Source organism: Indicator indicator, chromosome 11, assembly GCF_027791375.1.
Source record: "Indicator indicator isolate 239-I01 chromosome 11, UM_Iind_1.1, whole genome shotgun sequence".
Taxonomy (NCBI): Eukaryota; Metazoa; Chordata; class Aves; order Piciformes; family Indicatoridae; genus Indicator; species Indicator indicator.
In genome coordinates this window covers 34,238,279-34,254,883 of record NC_072020.1, presented here as the reverse complement: position 1 = coordinate 34,254,883, position 16,605 = coordinate 34,238,279, and the positions used below count along the sequence as shown (strand labels likewise).

At 40.7% G+C, this 16,605-nt stretch overlaps 1 protein-coding gene across 4 annotated transcripts in view; it reads right to left on the bottom strand.

Moving 5' to 3' along the window:
- Positions 1-16,605, bottom strand: part of RARB (retinoic acid receptor beta) — a 207,983-nt gene that overhangs the window by 56,763 nt on the left and 134,615 nt on the right. For all 4 annotated transcript variants that reach the window (XM_054385226.1, XM_054385227.1, XM_054385228.1 and 1 more), the window contains one exon: positions 15,439-15,587. In XM_054385226.1, coding sequence (XP_054241201.1) covers positions 15,439-15,587 — 149 coding nt within the window. The remainder of the gene's footprint in view (positions 1-15,438; positions 15,588-16,605) is intronic.

Below are 16,605 nucleotides of genomic sequence, written 5' to 3'. Positions count from 1 at the left end.
GGCTTGTAAAAGAACTAGAAGCCCCAGCATATGCTGTTAAGTGAGTCTTTGTAGTACAAAGGAGGCTGTAAAATGGCTGCAGCCAGAATGCGGGACCCCACAAGTAATGAAAGCTGCCAAAGCAGCTATCTAAAAGGAAGCTAAAATGAGCATATTCCCAGTTGCACAGCCCTTTCTCAGGATGTCTGCACTGTCCATCACTCCCTGGAAGTCATGGCTTGCAGAATAAACAAATTAGTTGTGGCTGGACACCACCACCAGCACAAAATGGAAGCAGCTACAACAATAAGTAGAGGAAGGCTCACTGCCAGGAAGCAGGGAAATTGTGCTGCTGATGTATGTCAGAGCAGGACAGACAGATCTTTGCAAAAAAGCAAATGAATAGATGGTGTTAAATATCAATAGCTTGTAGACAACACCTAGATGCCAGGCTCCTGGCAGCAGAGGGGCTGGATACCAGCCTGCTATGTGAAGTGCTCTGGGTTTGTCTGTCATTGCTGTGATTTCCAGCAGAAACTCTCTGCTTGCCATCCATGTTTCATCTTGTCCAGCTATGTAGTCTGCAGATGAAAAGATGCTGTTACTTTCCATGGCTGAAGAATCCCAGATTTGCTATTGAAACCAGGGTGGGTTGGTTTTGGTTTTGTTTGCTTGCCTTTCTTTTTGTTTTTTAAATCTACAGAAATCAAAACACTCCAAAAAATAAGCAGATCTCGCATATGGGAATACAGACCTGTGGACCTAAGAGCAACCCACCAAGTGAAAAAAAAAGGCCTTATTATTTTTACACAAATGGACGATTTTGAGAAGTTTCAGAATTTTCTTGTTTCTTAAAAAGAGAAAAAGGGCTAGAGGATAAAGACAGGCAGATGAGGAAGGTGCTGCCCCTTCCCAGGCTACCAAAATGGGGACACTAGTCTGTAATTGCAAAAGTTCTTCAGAAAAGACACCTAATAGTTTCTAAGGTAAAAAAAGTCTTGAGGTCCTCCAGAGGGGGGAAAAAAAATCCAGTTTTGACAATAGAGCTTGAAGGAAATAATTCCTGAGGCTACTAATGCCAATTAGCCAATGCCCACTGGCAAGACTGGATACAACCCCCGTTTTTCATCATACCCATGCCAACGTATTTTCTGACTCCATGCACTTTGCTCTAATGTTAAAGACATGCTCCAAACCATGAAAACACTGCTATTTCTGCTATTTGATTTTCTTTCTGGGGAGTTTGAAACACCTCTGCTGGACACCTGGCAAACTGGAAACTTCCAACGAATCGGGAGAGATGCATTCACACAGCCAGTAGATTTCTCCAGCGAGGGTACTACAGCGTCCCTAAGGTTATGCACAGATTTCTCCTAATTTTTGATTTCCACTGAACTCCTGACCTTTTTCAGTAAACATGTCAAAGTCTCCAGACAGAACAGTCATCACCTTGAAACCATATGTGAGGGGAAAGAATGGCTGAGATTCTCTGCTTCTCCACTTCAGTAATTTAAACAGAGAGGAAGATGCTGGTATGTACTTCCATCTGTTTGCTTCAAATTAAGAGGAAAAAAAAAGAAAAAAAGGGGAGATGAAATGTGTACAATTAAAAAGTTACAGTTAACTTCCTTTCAGTAATGGTAGGATGATTTTTGGCATGCTAAAAAACTCCAGATGGGAAGAGTAATTAATATCATTTAACACGAATAACAGGAGATCAAAGAAATGCTTCTCTGGGTTAAAGCACACTGACTTATTTCACGCAATTTAATGGAGAACCCAGGAATGAATTACTACTTTTTGCTATTTCCTTTTATTTTTGTTTATGCAAATTGATTCCCTTTAACCTAGTTTGTGAAGGACTAGACCTATAACCCAATAAAACCATTAAATGTCACTAGAATGGCCATACAACTGTCTAGCACTTATACAAAAGGCTATATGTTGTTAACTGCTCATCTTTTTTTTCCCTCTCTTCCCTTCCAGTGCCTCAGGATTTATACCACCAATTAAGACAATAATGAGTGCCCCAGGTTGACCTCCCAAAAGCAAAAATTAATTAAGCTCAGTATTTCTTCATAAAGAGTGACACTTTTCCAAACCATTTATGTAGCTGCTCTGTTGCATGGAAGCACAGCAGCAGCAGAGGCCTTCCAAATTGTTATGCCCCAAATGTATGGCTGATTTTGGTTTACACTCTTAACTTGATTATCTGGATTTTTCCATTAGGGTTTTGGATGGTTGGAATAGGGTGACCACCTTCCAAGAGGAATGACACAATTTACAAGACATAAACAGGATTGTTTTGTACAGATCTACAAAGGAAAGGCACAGAACAACAGCTAAGGCAGACCTCCTAACAAAAACAAACAAAAAAATCCCTGCCGAACTATACTCCTGCACTCACGTGTGGATTTCTGCAGCAACCAAGACAAGCAAAACACTTATCTTAGCTATGCAATCACTATCCTGCAATTACCTGTAGTCTCCCAAACTAGCCTCTGCATTTAGCTGCTGGTAGAGATGGAAACAGGTGAAGAGGGAAGGGCAAGCTCAAACACAGCAAAAGAAGGCATGTGCATGCTCCACGGAAATTCCCTGTACAGACAGGCATCCTCCTCTGCCCCTCCCAGCCTTCACCACAAAGGCTTGCAGAGCTCCTGCACATGTGGCACCACAGCTGTTTATCAGAAGAGGCATGGGGACTTTCATTAATTGTCAGCCAATCAAAACCCCCTGAATTTCTGCACCGTCTGTAATTTAGAGAGGTGCCAGTTTCTAACCCACTGTCAGTAGCCGAACGTTTACAGCTGAGCTGAAATAACAATGCAAACTATGCCACAAATACTTCAAGCTGGCTGAAGCACAATTCCCCTTTTTCTAGGAGACAGATTCTCACAGTTTGCATGTGTAGGCAGCTGTTCCAATGCAGCAGCCCAGCCTGAGCTTGACTGTCTGGGTAGGTGCCTGCTAGGACCGCCAGCAAAGAAGTGGCTCTGGCCATGCTGGAGCACAGTTCCCAGTTGTCTTTGAGACTCAGTGTATTTCTATTCTTCCTGTCTGGCCTGGGAGGAGTATTAAAATGTACCTGACTTGCAACAAAGATGTTTCTGAGAAGGGATGATATGACAACATGGAAAGCAACCCCAAAATATTCAGAATAAATAACGTGGACAAAACCATGTCCAAATAAACCAGATGTCTTGAGCATTATGCTCCTGCTGTGTCTGTCATCAACACACATTCATTATCTCCCTGCAGTTTTAGTTTATTTCGCTCATAGTTTTGACAGTTGGCCTCTAAAGGAGTACACTGTATCAGATCTCTTGAAATCTGGCAAGTAATGTCTTGAACTTAGTACTTTATGCTACATTATCATTCCCCTGCCCTCAGTGACAAAGAAACTCTAATGCAGAACTGCCCACTAAAGCCTTGTAAAACATAGAGTTTAGTGAAACTCAGATGCTTGGAGACTAGCAAACAGTGTTCAAGTAAACAGCCAGAAATATGTACGTCTGGCTCCCCACTACTGGCAGCAGCCAAAGAAAATTACCTTTCCACACTGCAGCTGAAATTCATTACTGAAGGCAAGGGCAGAGGGATGATCTAGAGCTGGGCCAGTTTGGCAAACTCATTCTCAAGAGTGAGACGGTGCCATAGCCCTCTGCCCACTTGCCATACACAGTCAAAGCACACACAGGTGAAATGGGCTCAACAGCATGGAACACCAGGCTGAGAAAGGTGGATGGATTGCAGTCTGTGTCAGTGCAAGGCATCAGCAACCGCACAGAGAAAGAGGAATCAACTGACTAGTTCCTCTAAGCAAGAAGGACTCTCAAAGTAACACTAACTGGAGATACGCTGCTAGCTACAAACACCAACACAGGCCATACTGAGAGGCTGCAAAAGCATAGTGCCTTGCAGGACAAATGCAGCACCACCTTTATTTTGCCCAGTGCTGGGCACCACTGTTCATTCAGCCACGCTGTAAGGAAACAAGGGAGAGTCTGGGACTGGGAAACTCTGACAACGAAAAAGCATGACCTTTGAGAGATGACTGAGTGAACAGGGGCTGATTAGTCTAACACAGGAAAATCTTAGCAAGATGTTTTCCTGTTCTCTCCCTCCCCTTACAGGCTTTAATCAATGGCAAGATTCAAGCACAGTGCTCATATAATCACAAGATGATCATTCTTTCAGTTTACAAAAATCACATGGACTTGGAATAAGATAAAAGCTCTTTTTAGTTAGCTCATCCATTTGACTCTCACATTTCTCCTATTTTGACTTTTGTTTTTGTACACATAGCAATTGCTGTGTGTAACTATGGATAAATACGGACTGGTTAAGGCCGTTTGCAGCAGCATCTGGGCAGTGCCTTGATCCTCTAGTCCAAGAAAAAAAGAAAAAAAGTTTACAAAGTGGTAGTGCTTGTTTGTTTAAAAAACTGTGAGCTGCAGAGCTTCCTCTGAAATGCTCCACTTCAATCTTCCTACATCTGGAGCGCTGCCACTCTTTTGGACCAACAGAAAGCACTTGAGAATCACAGCATACTCTGAAGTGAGGATCCAGTAAGTTTTGGGGGTTTTATATGTGCACAGAGATCCAAAGTAAAACAAACACTCCATGAGGAAGACTTCTCTGTTGGGAAGACTGATCTGGAGAGTAACCAGCCAGGTCACTCAAAGGAGGAGGGAATTGTAGTCCATAGAGCAGCTGCAGCAGTGGTGGAAATCTCTGTTTTCCCTGGTAAATGGCTGAGAGGTGAGAGAGGGAACTGGTCACAGCTGACAGTAATGGGTCCCATTAAATTGTCACTTTTAAAGAGACTGTGAAACAAGAACAAACTTGCTCCACAAGCATTTGACCAGTCTCCCTGCCACCAGTCAACAGCAGACCTTGCTCACAAGCTGTGACTGGGGGCTGATGGCTCTCTCCTCCAGCACTGGAAGGCTCCTGAGTATTCACTGAAGTTTGCTCTAGCTAGAGTGAAAACTGTCAACTGCATTTAGAGCCAACCAAATCTGTATTTTTGGCACTACTTGCAGCTGCCATCTCACCTGGTAATTTATGCATCCGTTAATCTAGACAGGGGATCCCCAAACAATACACGTTCTCCTTTAAACACAGCCATGACATTACAGTTTTTACTACATAGTAACTTTCCCCACTAAAACATATTAAAAGTGAAATTCTAAGCCTATGCCTATCCTGAGAGACTTTAGATACAAAAATACCTTTCTACTTCTCAGCCCTCTCCTGAACTGAGCTGTGGAAGTTTTGGGAATTCCTGCATATTATTCAAGGGAAGAACAATTTATGAGTGGGGAACCTGACTTTTTGGCACACCAGAGGCAGCAATACACCAATGAAACAGCTACTATGCTAATATACCAAAACTACCAATTATAACCCTGGATGCATTGCTTCCTTAACACTACAACAAGCTTTTGTAAGTGGAGCACTGAGCTGAGCAGATGTCACACCTGGAGGTGTCTCCTCTGTCGGAAAACCAAAAGAATACAAACAAGAAGGCGGCCACTACATATATGTCTGTTACATGGAACTCAAGTAACAACACATCCATAATTAAATACTACAGCAACATCCAGATACAAAGAGGGGAAGATAGGCACATGGGTACAACTAACTTTGGTAGGTTTTGACTTTTAGAATGGCCACTCAAAAATGGAAGAATTTCTTAAGTCATTTGCTTTGTTTGCGTTGTTCTACATGGGGAAGAAAAAGAAGTATGTATGAAACAAATTGAAGAAAATCTGTAAATTTGAATGTGATAGAAATACTGAGCCTTGGAAAATGAAATCCAATTGTCTTTCTTGTTATAGCACAAGACTGAAATTTCATCAAGAGCAGCTCTGCAAAGCTGACCAGCTCCGGGATTCATGCTGGGATCCATGCTGCAAATACAACTGCACTCCATTTTCAGAGGAAGATGAAGAAAATGCCCCATTAGGAAATTTCCTCAAAGAAACACTTCATTGGGGATTAGAGAGAACCTCTGTTTCCATCAGCAGGTGAGTCAACAAGCACAGAGAGCAATGGAGGGTCTCTTTCCAAGGCCAATAGAAGCATTTCTGCAAACAGGAAAGCCGACTCTTAAGAATTAGGTGATGGTTTAAAATAACCAGAAAATACAGATAGATCTAGCTTTCAAAACTAGTTCAAAGTAGCAAACTGAGAGCATGTGAGTATCTACTTGACATGTAAGTGAACAGAATCAGATCATGGGTAATTCCATTTGGTACACTCATGAAACAACTCAGTTCCAGATTTACTTTTCTAAGATGTGTCATTCAGAAAAATCTTTAGGTACTAGTTAAGAAAAATGCAAACTCCACTTTAAAAAGATGCCTAAAGCAAGCAGAACACCAAGTATGTCATCAGCACCAAAGCAAACACTCAGCCAGAACGACATTCAGCAAACTAATTTCCCCTTTTCCTTTCTTCCAGGGAAAACAGGATACTTTCTTGTGGGGTCCAGCAAGCTATCCTTAACAGCTCAACAGATCAATTACTTGTAAACCTTTGTCTATCAATTTTTCTTTTTCAAAAGCCCAGAGTTAGCAAATGAAAGCTAGTTCATTGTAATTTTGCATGTCTATAATTGCTGCATTAGAGCAGAGTTTAAAAAAATAATTTCTGAGATGTTTGCTTAGATGTCCACATTTCCTTATCTATGGAATAACCTCTGCAAACAGTAAAGATCATATTTACAGAATATTATATAAAACATGGTGGAAAGCTCCATTTTTCCCTACATTGTAACAACTTTCTGTGTCTGTGCAGCACAGCCTGTACTCCACACCTATGATTAAAGGCCACACAGTCCTTCAACTGATGGGAAACTATGAAATAAATTGACAAGGTGAGAACAAACTAGAATGGTTTTCCCCCTCTCTAGTGAAGAAAAATGTAAAAGATAAACTGCATTAGAACCTACAAACCTGTAGAACTTACAACGGAAAAAAAATCCCACACCCCACATCCATTGAATGTAGACCAAGGGACTTCTCAGGAGGCAAGCATAGCAGCCTGAATTTCAGCCCACCTGCTTCTGGCATCTCTGGTTGGTACATGATGATGTGATTTACACAGACAGCACTTTTACACATACCTACACATTTACGTAATTCTGCTGAAGCTGCTGCAAACCAGGCACAGCTCAGCTCCCTTAGACATTTGTTAATAAGCCACAAGAGCTATGGGCAGTTGAAGGTTGAATAGTAATGGAACAAAGACATCTACCATGACTCTTCAGTACCTACCCTGGGACAAGAAACCATGATTCAGCTCCAGTAAGAACAGGTACATACACATGTAAATTTGAAGTTTCTTCTTTTTATGGTGTGTATTCTCAGGTATAAAAAGGAATAGGTACTGACAGAAGAAATAAAAATAAAAAAAATTTAGTTTAATAATAAGTAAAATGAAAAATATCTGTTATGACTGTTTATAGGACAAAGACTCTGAAAATATATGCAAGGGCAGCAGGCATGTATGTCAGAAAATGCTCTTGGAACAGCCACATGCACTATGGCTGGCTGGCATATGACAGAAAAGGCCACATCTCCTAGAGTTAACGCTTCAGCCTCTGAAACAGGACAGCTGTATCCAAACACCCCATGGGAGACAGCCACATGCAGGAAGAGCGCTAGCTGTGATAGACAGGCACCCTTCAGGGACACAGCAGAGGGAAGCAGTGCCCAAAACGTGGCTGGTCACCAGTGACTGTTGTTTAAGAGTGATGCTGCTGGGTTTTTCTGAGAAAGAAAAAGACCTTCTGAGACCTTCACTGATGGTCTTGGGGATTTTGCACAAGAAGATGTAAGGCAAATGATTATAAGATGTTATGTGACGGTGTATGCAAAACAAGAGACTATTTTCCAGTTGCTGTTTCCACAGGACATTAGCTCTTGTGCTCACCCATACCTGAGGCAGCACGGTTAGCATGCTCACAAAGTCTGCACTCCTGTGACACCGGCATCGCTGCCAGGTTAACATTCAGTAGTAAACACAACTCTTGTCACAGCCTAAGATGGACCTCTGGTCTGCGACTGAGAGCAACAGGCAGGATGACAGCTGTAGGTGTACGTTGTACATGGCCCTACAGGTACTGCTGCTCTTTGTCCATCTTTGTTTCAGAAGCCCAGTGCAGGGAAGCAGCAGAGGTATAATCCACGTGGGCCTGAAGCACTGGAAATCAAATATGGCATTGAAATCTGTAACACAGTTTTCATTTTTGCTGTCATGGCTGGCAGTTTGGGTTTTTTTAACCCTTCATTCATGTCATTCAGACAACCCAAAAAAGATTTTAAAATACATAGGAAGACAAAATTCTTGTTTCTGATCCCATCCTATTTCATTCTGTTCACTTGCTCCCGGTGGGCTCCCAATAAATGTACGCTTCCCCATTCTACAAAAACTGGAAATAAATTCAGTATCTGGCAGAAGTTTTACATCCCAAATGAAGAGAAAATTTAAAAACTTACTGAAACAGACATCAGCTTTTCTCAGGACACGTGGTTTTACTGGCTTTGTTATTTTAAAAACTAATATTTCAAAGACAGCAATCAGGTCTCCTCTAAGAGCATGCAAACCATGCAGAATCCAGAGTTTCAGTACTACATTTAAATCAGCTGCAACTCATTTAGTGTCTTTCTGCATAGCACGCTGTTTTCTGCCAACCAATGGCTTTGAGCATTGCTATGCTGCAAATTGCTTACAGTTTAAGATCAGATGATATTAATAGCGTGCAGAATTGTACCTCAAAAGATATTCTTCACCTTCTAAAAAATTATTGTTGATTCCACTGAAATTAGGAGCAATTTTCCATGGTTTGAGGAATTTTTGACAGTTGTGCATGAAAGACAGCGTGCATCTCTGCTGCTGGCACTGGCACTTACTAACACAGCTTCAAAGGAGATGAATACAGCCTGATAACTCAAGATGATCTGTATTTTTTTTTTAACAATACTAGCTTTTACAATTGCATTGCTTCTTTCCCTGACACAAATCATACTTTCCCTGACACAAATCATACTGTCCACACATTTTCAACTTTACATTTCTTACTTGTCACTGTTGTAGGTGATTAAAACATGCAAGGAAAACAAAGACAAGAAAATATATGGAAAATCAGTTAGCCGTTTTTATGATATTTGCTTTTATTTTCTAGTGTTAGGTAACTGAGAAAATTCAATGTCTGGATCTTTAATTCCCAGTAAAGGAGCACAAACACAGGCTTAAATATAATTATATCATAGCTAGAAGCTAACATGTGCAAGGGTGGTGTTATCAAAAACAACCGCTGTTTAAGATCCCTCTGCACTCCCTGAACTGCCTAAGAAAATGCAAATCTGCCCTCACATGATGTAAGAGGCATAATTAAAAGAAAAAGGCCTCTGTCCCCAAGGACACCCATTCCATAACAGGAACTCTGCTGTAATGGTCCCTAAAATATTTCAGGCCACTCATCAACATTTCTTGCAGACCAAAGCACAATATCCTTGCCACTGAACTTCAAACAAATAAAATCAAACCTTGTTACATTCTCTGCCAGCAACCACTGATGAGCAATACAGTGGGTGAACCCCAACCCTCACAGTGTCCCGAGGGACATAACTGTGGGGGACATCATGGAGAATATTAACACAGCCGTGCTTGGGGCACCTAACCCAGTGGCTTGTGGGTACATCTCTGGCCTGCAGGGTGACCCAGAGCAGATCTAGTTTAGATGCTCTGAATCAGCCATCTGAGGAGCTCCTCTCTCCACTGACTGCAGAGACCTGCCAGAATTGAGTGTTCAAAGGTAGGTAACTTATTCGGTGCCACAAGTTGAGTAGTAGGACTGCCTTCCACTGCATCTGTAAGCAAGTAACATAAAGCTGGAACAAAATTACAGCTTTCCTACCAAGCTAAACATCCATATGGATCCGCAAATCCAGACCGAGTAAGAACAGTTTCATTTTCTTTCTCTTTTTTTCCCCTTTCTTCTCCTATATGTATCTTATCTCTTTCATGGAGTCAGTCCTAAAGAATTATAGACCTAAATGTCAGGGTTTAATCAATGCATATTTTCTATACTGCTTAAAGTCCTTGTAGTAAAAAATAATACCTGTATTTGAGTCAGGAAGGTGTCAAACAGACAGACATCTTTTCATAGCTGAAGACCTTTGAAAATACATTATATGTGGCTACCTCCTGAATTGAATCATCCCAAATCAGCTGTGATTTTATATGGAAACCTGTGATGGAAGGAATCTCATTCTTTTTACCTCTATACTTACCTACATAACATTAACTTTAATAACAGGCAGTGAGGTACCTTGATCACTCACACAAAAGTTCTGGGTTGTAAATCTATCCCCCTATAATCTGTGCTGTCTTCCCTCCTGAAAATGCTCTAGGCATCTTTGTTGTGCACCGAATTCAAGCCAGGAATCTGAGCAGGACTGCCAGCACAGGAATGCCATCTTTTAAACACCTAGAACAAGAGACAAGGCTCTCAGAGACAGCTGAAGCTGCCAGAACACCAGTTTCTTCTTCTCGCCCACACAATGATGGCATTGTATGGGGAATCCAGCTCACTACTCTCAGCCCTCCTTTCTGCAAACCCGGACACAACAATGAGGCAAGTCAGGACCAAAGAGCTGAGCTTTTGCTGACAGCCAGCCCTATAACCACTTGTACCAGCTAGATAAATCCAAGTTGCTCATTTTGTATGGAATTTGTTTGTATGCTATCTAGCAACAACCAAAGACCAGGGAGGGGGGAAAAAAAGAAGACTATTTCAGAAGTCCTAACTGAGGTCATGGGACACACAAGCAGATTCCAAGCCCACCTCTGAAACGCGACACAGTTTACAAAATGGAAAAGTTGTGAATAAGCTGAATACTGTCAATGCATTGCATTTTACACATAAAAAGATCAATTGGCTCTGGAATTTTTCTTACAAAACACTGTAAAGATCAGTTTGATTTTGAGATTTTATAGTACATACACAAAGTGACTGACATGCTATGAGGCACGTCAGCCTTCTGCAGCATCACATCCAGATATAAACACGATGCCACAACTATTTTTCTTTTAAACCACTTTAAAACACACACACAAAAATCCTGACTGATAAAAAATTGCACTAATGAAATTAAGAAAAAACTTGGTATTATATCAACCTTCTGAAAGCTCCCAGATTTCACATCTGGAAGGAAAGAAGTCAGGTACTCTAAATCTATAATCACAAGTAAAATTTTCAGCATGAATATGTTACAATTAAAACCCAAGATAGATTACAATTATTTACACAGCTTCTAAACTTCCATCGTGTTTCATAAGTGCATATTATGAAACTCTAACCCCTGAACACCTTAGAAGTCACAGAAAAGTCTTACCACCAGAGTCCTGAAGACTGGCTCACTTTAAAAAAGGGGTGCTTACAATGCCAAGAAAGTGTTTGGCAAAGGAGATTAGAAGGTTGTTTCCAACTACCTGACATAATAAGTTCCCAGGATGATAATAAGTGGAAAAAGAGGAAGGAAGGATGGGAGAAGGGACCACCCACTGACTGTGTGAGAAGTCAGTAATGGTTTACAATACAGTTTGTACAATACAATGGTTTACAATACAGTAATGGTTTGACAATAAAGGCAGCTGAACAGAGATTCTGAAGGGAAAAGGACAATGAATTACAATGCTGCAGATCAGCAATGATGTCATCATGGTATGATGGTATGAAAAAAAGCAGGCCATGAGATTACAGTTGATGATGAGATAAAAAGAGAGAAGAGAAAGTTCTGTCTTCATTGTGTGCCCAAGGTAGCAGTAAGATGAGCAAATGGTCACACCAGTGAAAGATGGCAGGCAGAGATAGGGGTAAAATTGGAAATCATCCATGGGACTGGTGACAATAGTAGGAAGATAAAATGGCCAGTGTAGCTGCTCCCAAACTAGCCACCAGTCACAATCACCATCCACAGCTCTCCAGGGGCTAAAGGCTGGAGGGGCATCTACTGAAAACACCCTTTATGAGCAGAATATTGACATTACCTCTCCCGTTGTTCTACCATAAAACAGGTCAGTAACTGATGCTTTTGAGACAGAAAACCAAAGAACTTAACCTCAGGGAACAGTATCAGGAAGTGGATAAGAAGCCATTTAAGAAGACACTGAAAAAACAGGGAACAAAGTGGGAGGAGAATCTAAAGTGTCTTGAAAGCCAGAAAAACAAAGACTGTTGAATGAGAGGCAGTCATCAATCCAAAACCCGGAGGACAGAATACTGTTCCTTTGCCCTAGATGGAAATTGCTAATCATCACTGCAACAGGAGCTTCACTGGACCTCAAAGGAAAAAGGCATAGGAGAAGGAAATGGAGAGAGAACTAGAAGAACAAGGGAAATTAAAAAAAAAAAAAAAAAAGAGAAAGAAAAAGAACAGTTAGATAAATCTGATCTGAGCAGAATTTCCAATCTGCGTTTCCCTGGAGAAACAAAACTGCCAGGAAATCAAAGGGGAAAGATAAATGAATCAGGAAGAAAAAAGGAAAATACTTGAGAAAAGGACCTCACAGCACAGGGAGGTTCAATGCTGGAGGTTTAACATCACAGAACAGGGACTGCAAACAAGGTGAAGAAAGATATGGTGGAAATAGGAGTAAAGAAAGAAAAGATGGCAATAAGGTCAGAAGAAAAGAGACGGGGGGGGGGGGGGGAATTAATTAAGACTTGATTTGGCTGCTATTTTAGTCTAGCTTCTTACAGAATGAGCGCTGTACTGTCCATAAGCAAGGCTGCCTCTCCCCATCCCAACAGCTTTTGAACAGTCACTGGTCAGTTTCAGTGAAACTCCCAATCTCAGTGGAAATAAGTTCTTTGTAATTGCACAGAGATGTGTTTTCAGATAAGGAGAAATAAAATTGTGTTTCCTTATTAGACAAAACGTTGTAACATGAATTCTTCCCTGTTACTACTGCTTGATTCACCACAGAATCAGCATGCAAGTCTAGCTCTGTACCAAGCAGAAGCCTTCAGTAAAGCACAGGCTCTCTAACAAACCTGGGTTTATCAGCTGAAAGAGCTACAGGCAACAAGGCTCCCCAGCAGCAGTGCTCAGTGCCGATTGCTTATTGAAAACTTGCCAAGGGACTGGGTAAGGTTTTGCATGAAGAACACTGGAGAGAAAGAGAAGCATAAAAAACTGATAATGAGAACCAAGGGTGAAGGCAGATGTGAGCACAGGCAGAAAACTGGCTTGTTAGAAATACTAAGTACAAGGTGGTTTTGTTATGGTACAGGACCAAGAAATGCCTGTGTGAAAGTACCTGCAGAGCAAAGACGAAGGAAAAGAAAAATAACCCAGTCAAACAGGGCTCAAGAGAAAAAGGCAACATTCTTCAGAGAAAGAATGGAAACTGGCAATGTAGAGGTATCTGAAGCTACTGCTGGTGTTGTGGTCACACACTGCTGTCTGCTGGTATCCAGTACATCACTTCTGTTGATCTGAAAGCAACAGCACATGTAGCACATGACTCGCCATCAAAGGGACCCTGCAGTGACTCAGCGCTCTCATCATGTTCTTTGCCAGTTTCTGGAACTAACTAAGGAAGTCAGTGGAAAAGATTCATAAAATCCTGTTCCAACCTGTTGAAGAGCTGGTGTCAACTAACCCAAATATTAGCAGTCTCAAGCATCCAAGTTTCTGCTCTTGAATGTTATTTCTCATTCTGTGTAATGAATATTTTTCAGTTGTATTTTTTTTCTTTTAAACAACAGCTATTGCCAAGAGCTGAATTACTTCATATTGCAGATTAGCAGCTAAGTGAACATTATATTTTTGTTTTGCTGTTGAATAAAGGCTCACACATTCCAAGATGGATTTCTTCATGTATTTTGACAAGTGTGGCCTTTGCTTTAATTACTTATGAAAATGCTTTGTAGCATGCCAATAAAAGCCCTAGAGTATATTTGTGTGTATTTTTCAAAAATCAGGCAAGATAATGCCAGTCTTACGCACATGTGACCTTTCTGACACAGACTATAATTACATCTGTGCTTATAGGGGACATGTGAGTACGTAAATGACAACACCATTCGTGTGCTAGCAGCCCAGTATGATGACATTTCCTATTCGATCAGCTACAGTATATTCTTACCACAGTCTTTCCTAACAGACACTTAAATTTTGATAGCTTTGTGGTAAAAATACTGACATGATATCCAAGGAAAACTTCAATATCAGAAAGAGATTCTAAAACTGAGGTGAGATGAAATAATTGCTTTCATTACATCCGTATCTGTATTTATAAAACAGAGGGGGAATCGGACTCCAATCCTATAGTTTTTTTGCCTAATGACACAAACCCAGGAGTATGATATTTGATGTCACTACAGAAGGGCACAGCAGCCTAGAAAGTTTAAAGGATAAAGTAAAAATGGCTAACTGAACAATACCTGAAAAACACTGTAATATTTCACAAAACACAGCAAAACACTTTTTATTAATTTGTTCTAGTATCTTTATTCTAATATCTTTATTTATATGGCTATAGCACCTGTCACGGTTTAGGCATGTGTTAGTACCTTCATTGTACTAAGAACTAAACAACTCTTTTAATTTGAAGGAAGAAAAGGATAAGTCTTTTCTATAATTGTTAAGAAAGTACATGCACTAGGATACCACAAGTAATAAAGTTAACTATGAGAGCACCTGTCCCGTCGTGTCTTTAGCACACAGTGTTCACTGGATGGACACTTCTAGCAACTGGCCTACACACATGGTTTAGCTGAGACACAGCTTCTCTGATGAGTATCTCACTTTTGGATGTTCTTTACTTTAGAAGAGTGTACTGCATTACCACATCCTGTGGATAGTCAATTCAGTTCATGCTCTGACAATCACAATCACTGGAAAGGAGCTAGCAGATGGATGAGCACTACAGTCTGCCACACTAAATTTTATGAATACTAACCTGCTACTCCTCAAATTCCCAATCTGATTTGGGATTATTTAGATAGAGAACTACAGCAAAAGTTTCCAGGTTCCCAAAATCCACCCCCTGGATATACAGATGCAGCAGCACACAGAAAGTCTGAGAGCAGCCAGAGGCTGCCTTGAGGCCTCAGGACAGTGAAGAGTGCCACAGTGTTTCTACTCTATTCATTGATTATGCCTGCATCTATGATAACATTCTCATGGCAATCAGTACTTATGGAAGTCCCTGAAAGACACACCTTGGCAGAATTTACAAAGGGAAATAATTCCAGGCATAATGGTCATTTACTTAGCTTTACTCATGAATGAGAATTAATTCATATAACAAAGGTATGAATTAATACAACAAATGCAGCCTTACACTCAAGTCAAGTCACACTGAACTGCATTGTCTGCCTCCTTCTAAATGAAAAGCATTCCTGTTGGAGGAAAGGGAGATGCTGACACTCACCTTGCATCCCTCACAAGCACTGACACCATAGTGATATCCAGATGACTTGTCTTGACAGACAAAACAGGGCTTGTAAACACGAGGGGGTGGAAGTGGTGAAGGAGGGCTCGGAACAAGTTCCTCAGAACTGGTGCTCTGAGTTTCAACTGCTACAAAAGAAAACAGAAATTTAATTGAATCATTAATGAACAAATTTTAACCTTTCTTTTATTATTTAAAATTTTATTTACCATATTTTAACTTTCAAACTGTCTGTATCTTTCTTTGTCTAATAAACATTTGTCTTTCCTAGTAGTAAACCTAAAAAGAACTAAAGACAAGTAAGGACGGGACTACATGAGGTAGCCTCAAAAGTGTATTTCAGAGTACCTGATAGTTTTCAATGATCCAGCTACTCAACACCACAAAGTATATAGGGCTTGACTCTCTAACCAAACCCCAACACAGGGCAGCTTTGGGCTCATGTTCTGCTTTTAGCCTATTGAATTTACCTCTTGTATCTCCTGCATTTTTTCTGCAGAAGTACCACTTCAATGTGCCACTCTGCACAGCAGGACAGGATCGTGCATCACAACATATCTAAAGAGACAAACTGCTAAGTACGAGACCTGAAGTGAAAATTACCTGAACAAGTTGTCTTTACTTTTATGCGTAAAACTTCCACAACCCAGTAATACTTCCTCAACTACCTCAGGATGAGTAACCTCAGGAACCCCCTCTGACAACTCCAGATCCCTTTATTGCCTTAATATTTCTAGATGAGTATTTGTTCTGAACCTGTTGAGAAGCCAGTTATCCCTTTCAGGGAAAGGACATGAAAGCTCTATAATGCAAGATATGACATGAGAACTACATCTTTCCAAAACATCTGCCCTAGTTCTCTGTGATATGATGTCATCATTCCTCACATTTATTGTAGATGTGCAATGCATTTTCATGCTTCACCTAGCTGTCTGCTGCTTCTCAGATAAATCCCTCTAACTTTACAACTGATACACAGAAATGGCAAGGTCTGTGAACTCAGATCTATCCAGAAACACCAGGCACTATCAGCAGAGCTAAATCTCAAAGAGCACTAACAGCAGGCCCTGAAAAATATTACTCAAAGGGAAAATCTTCAACAAGATTTACTGTAGAGGATATTTTTCAGATTACAGCGATGATACA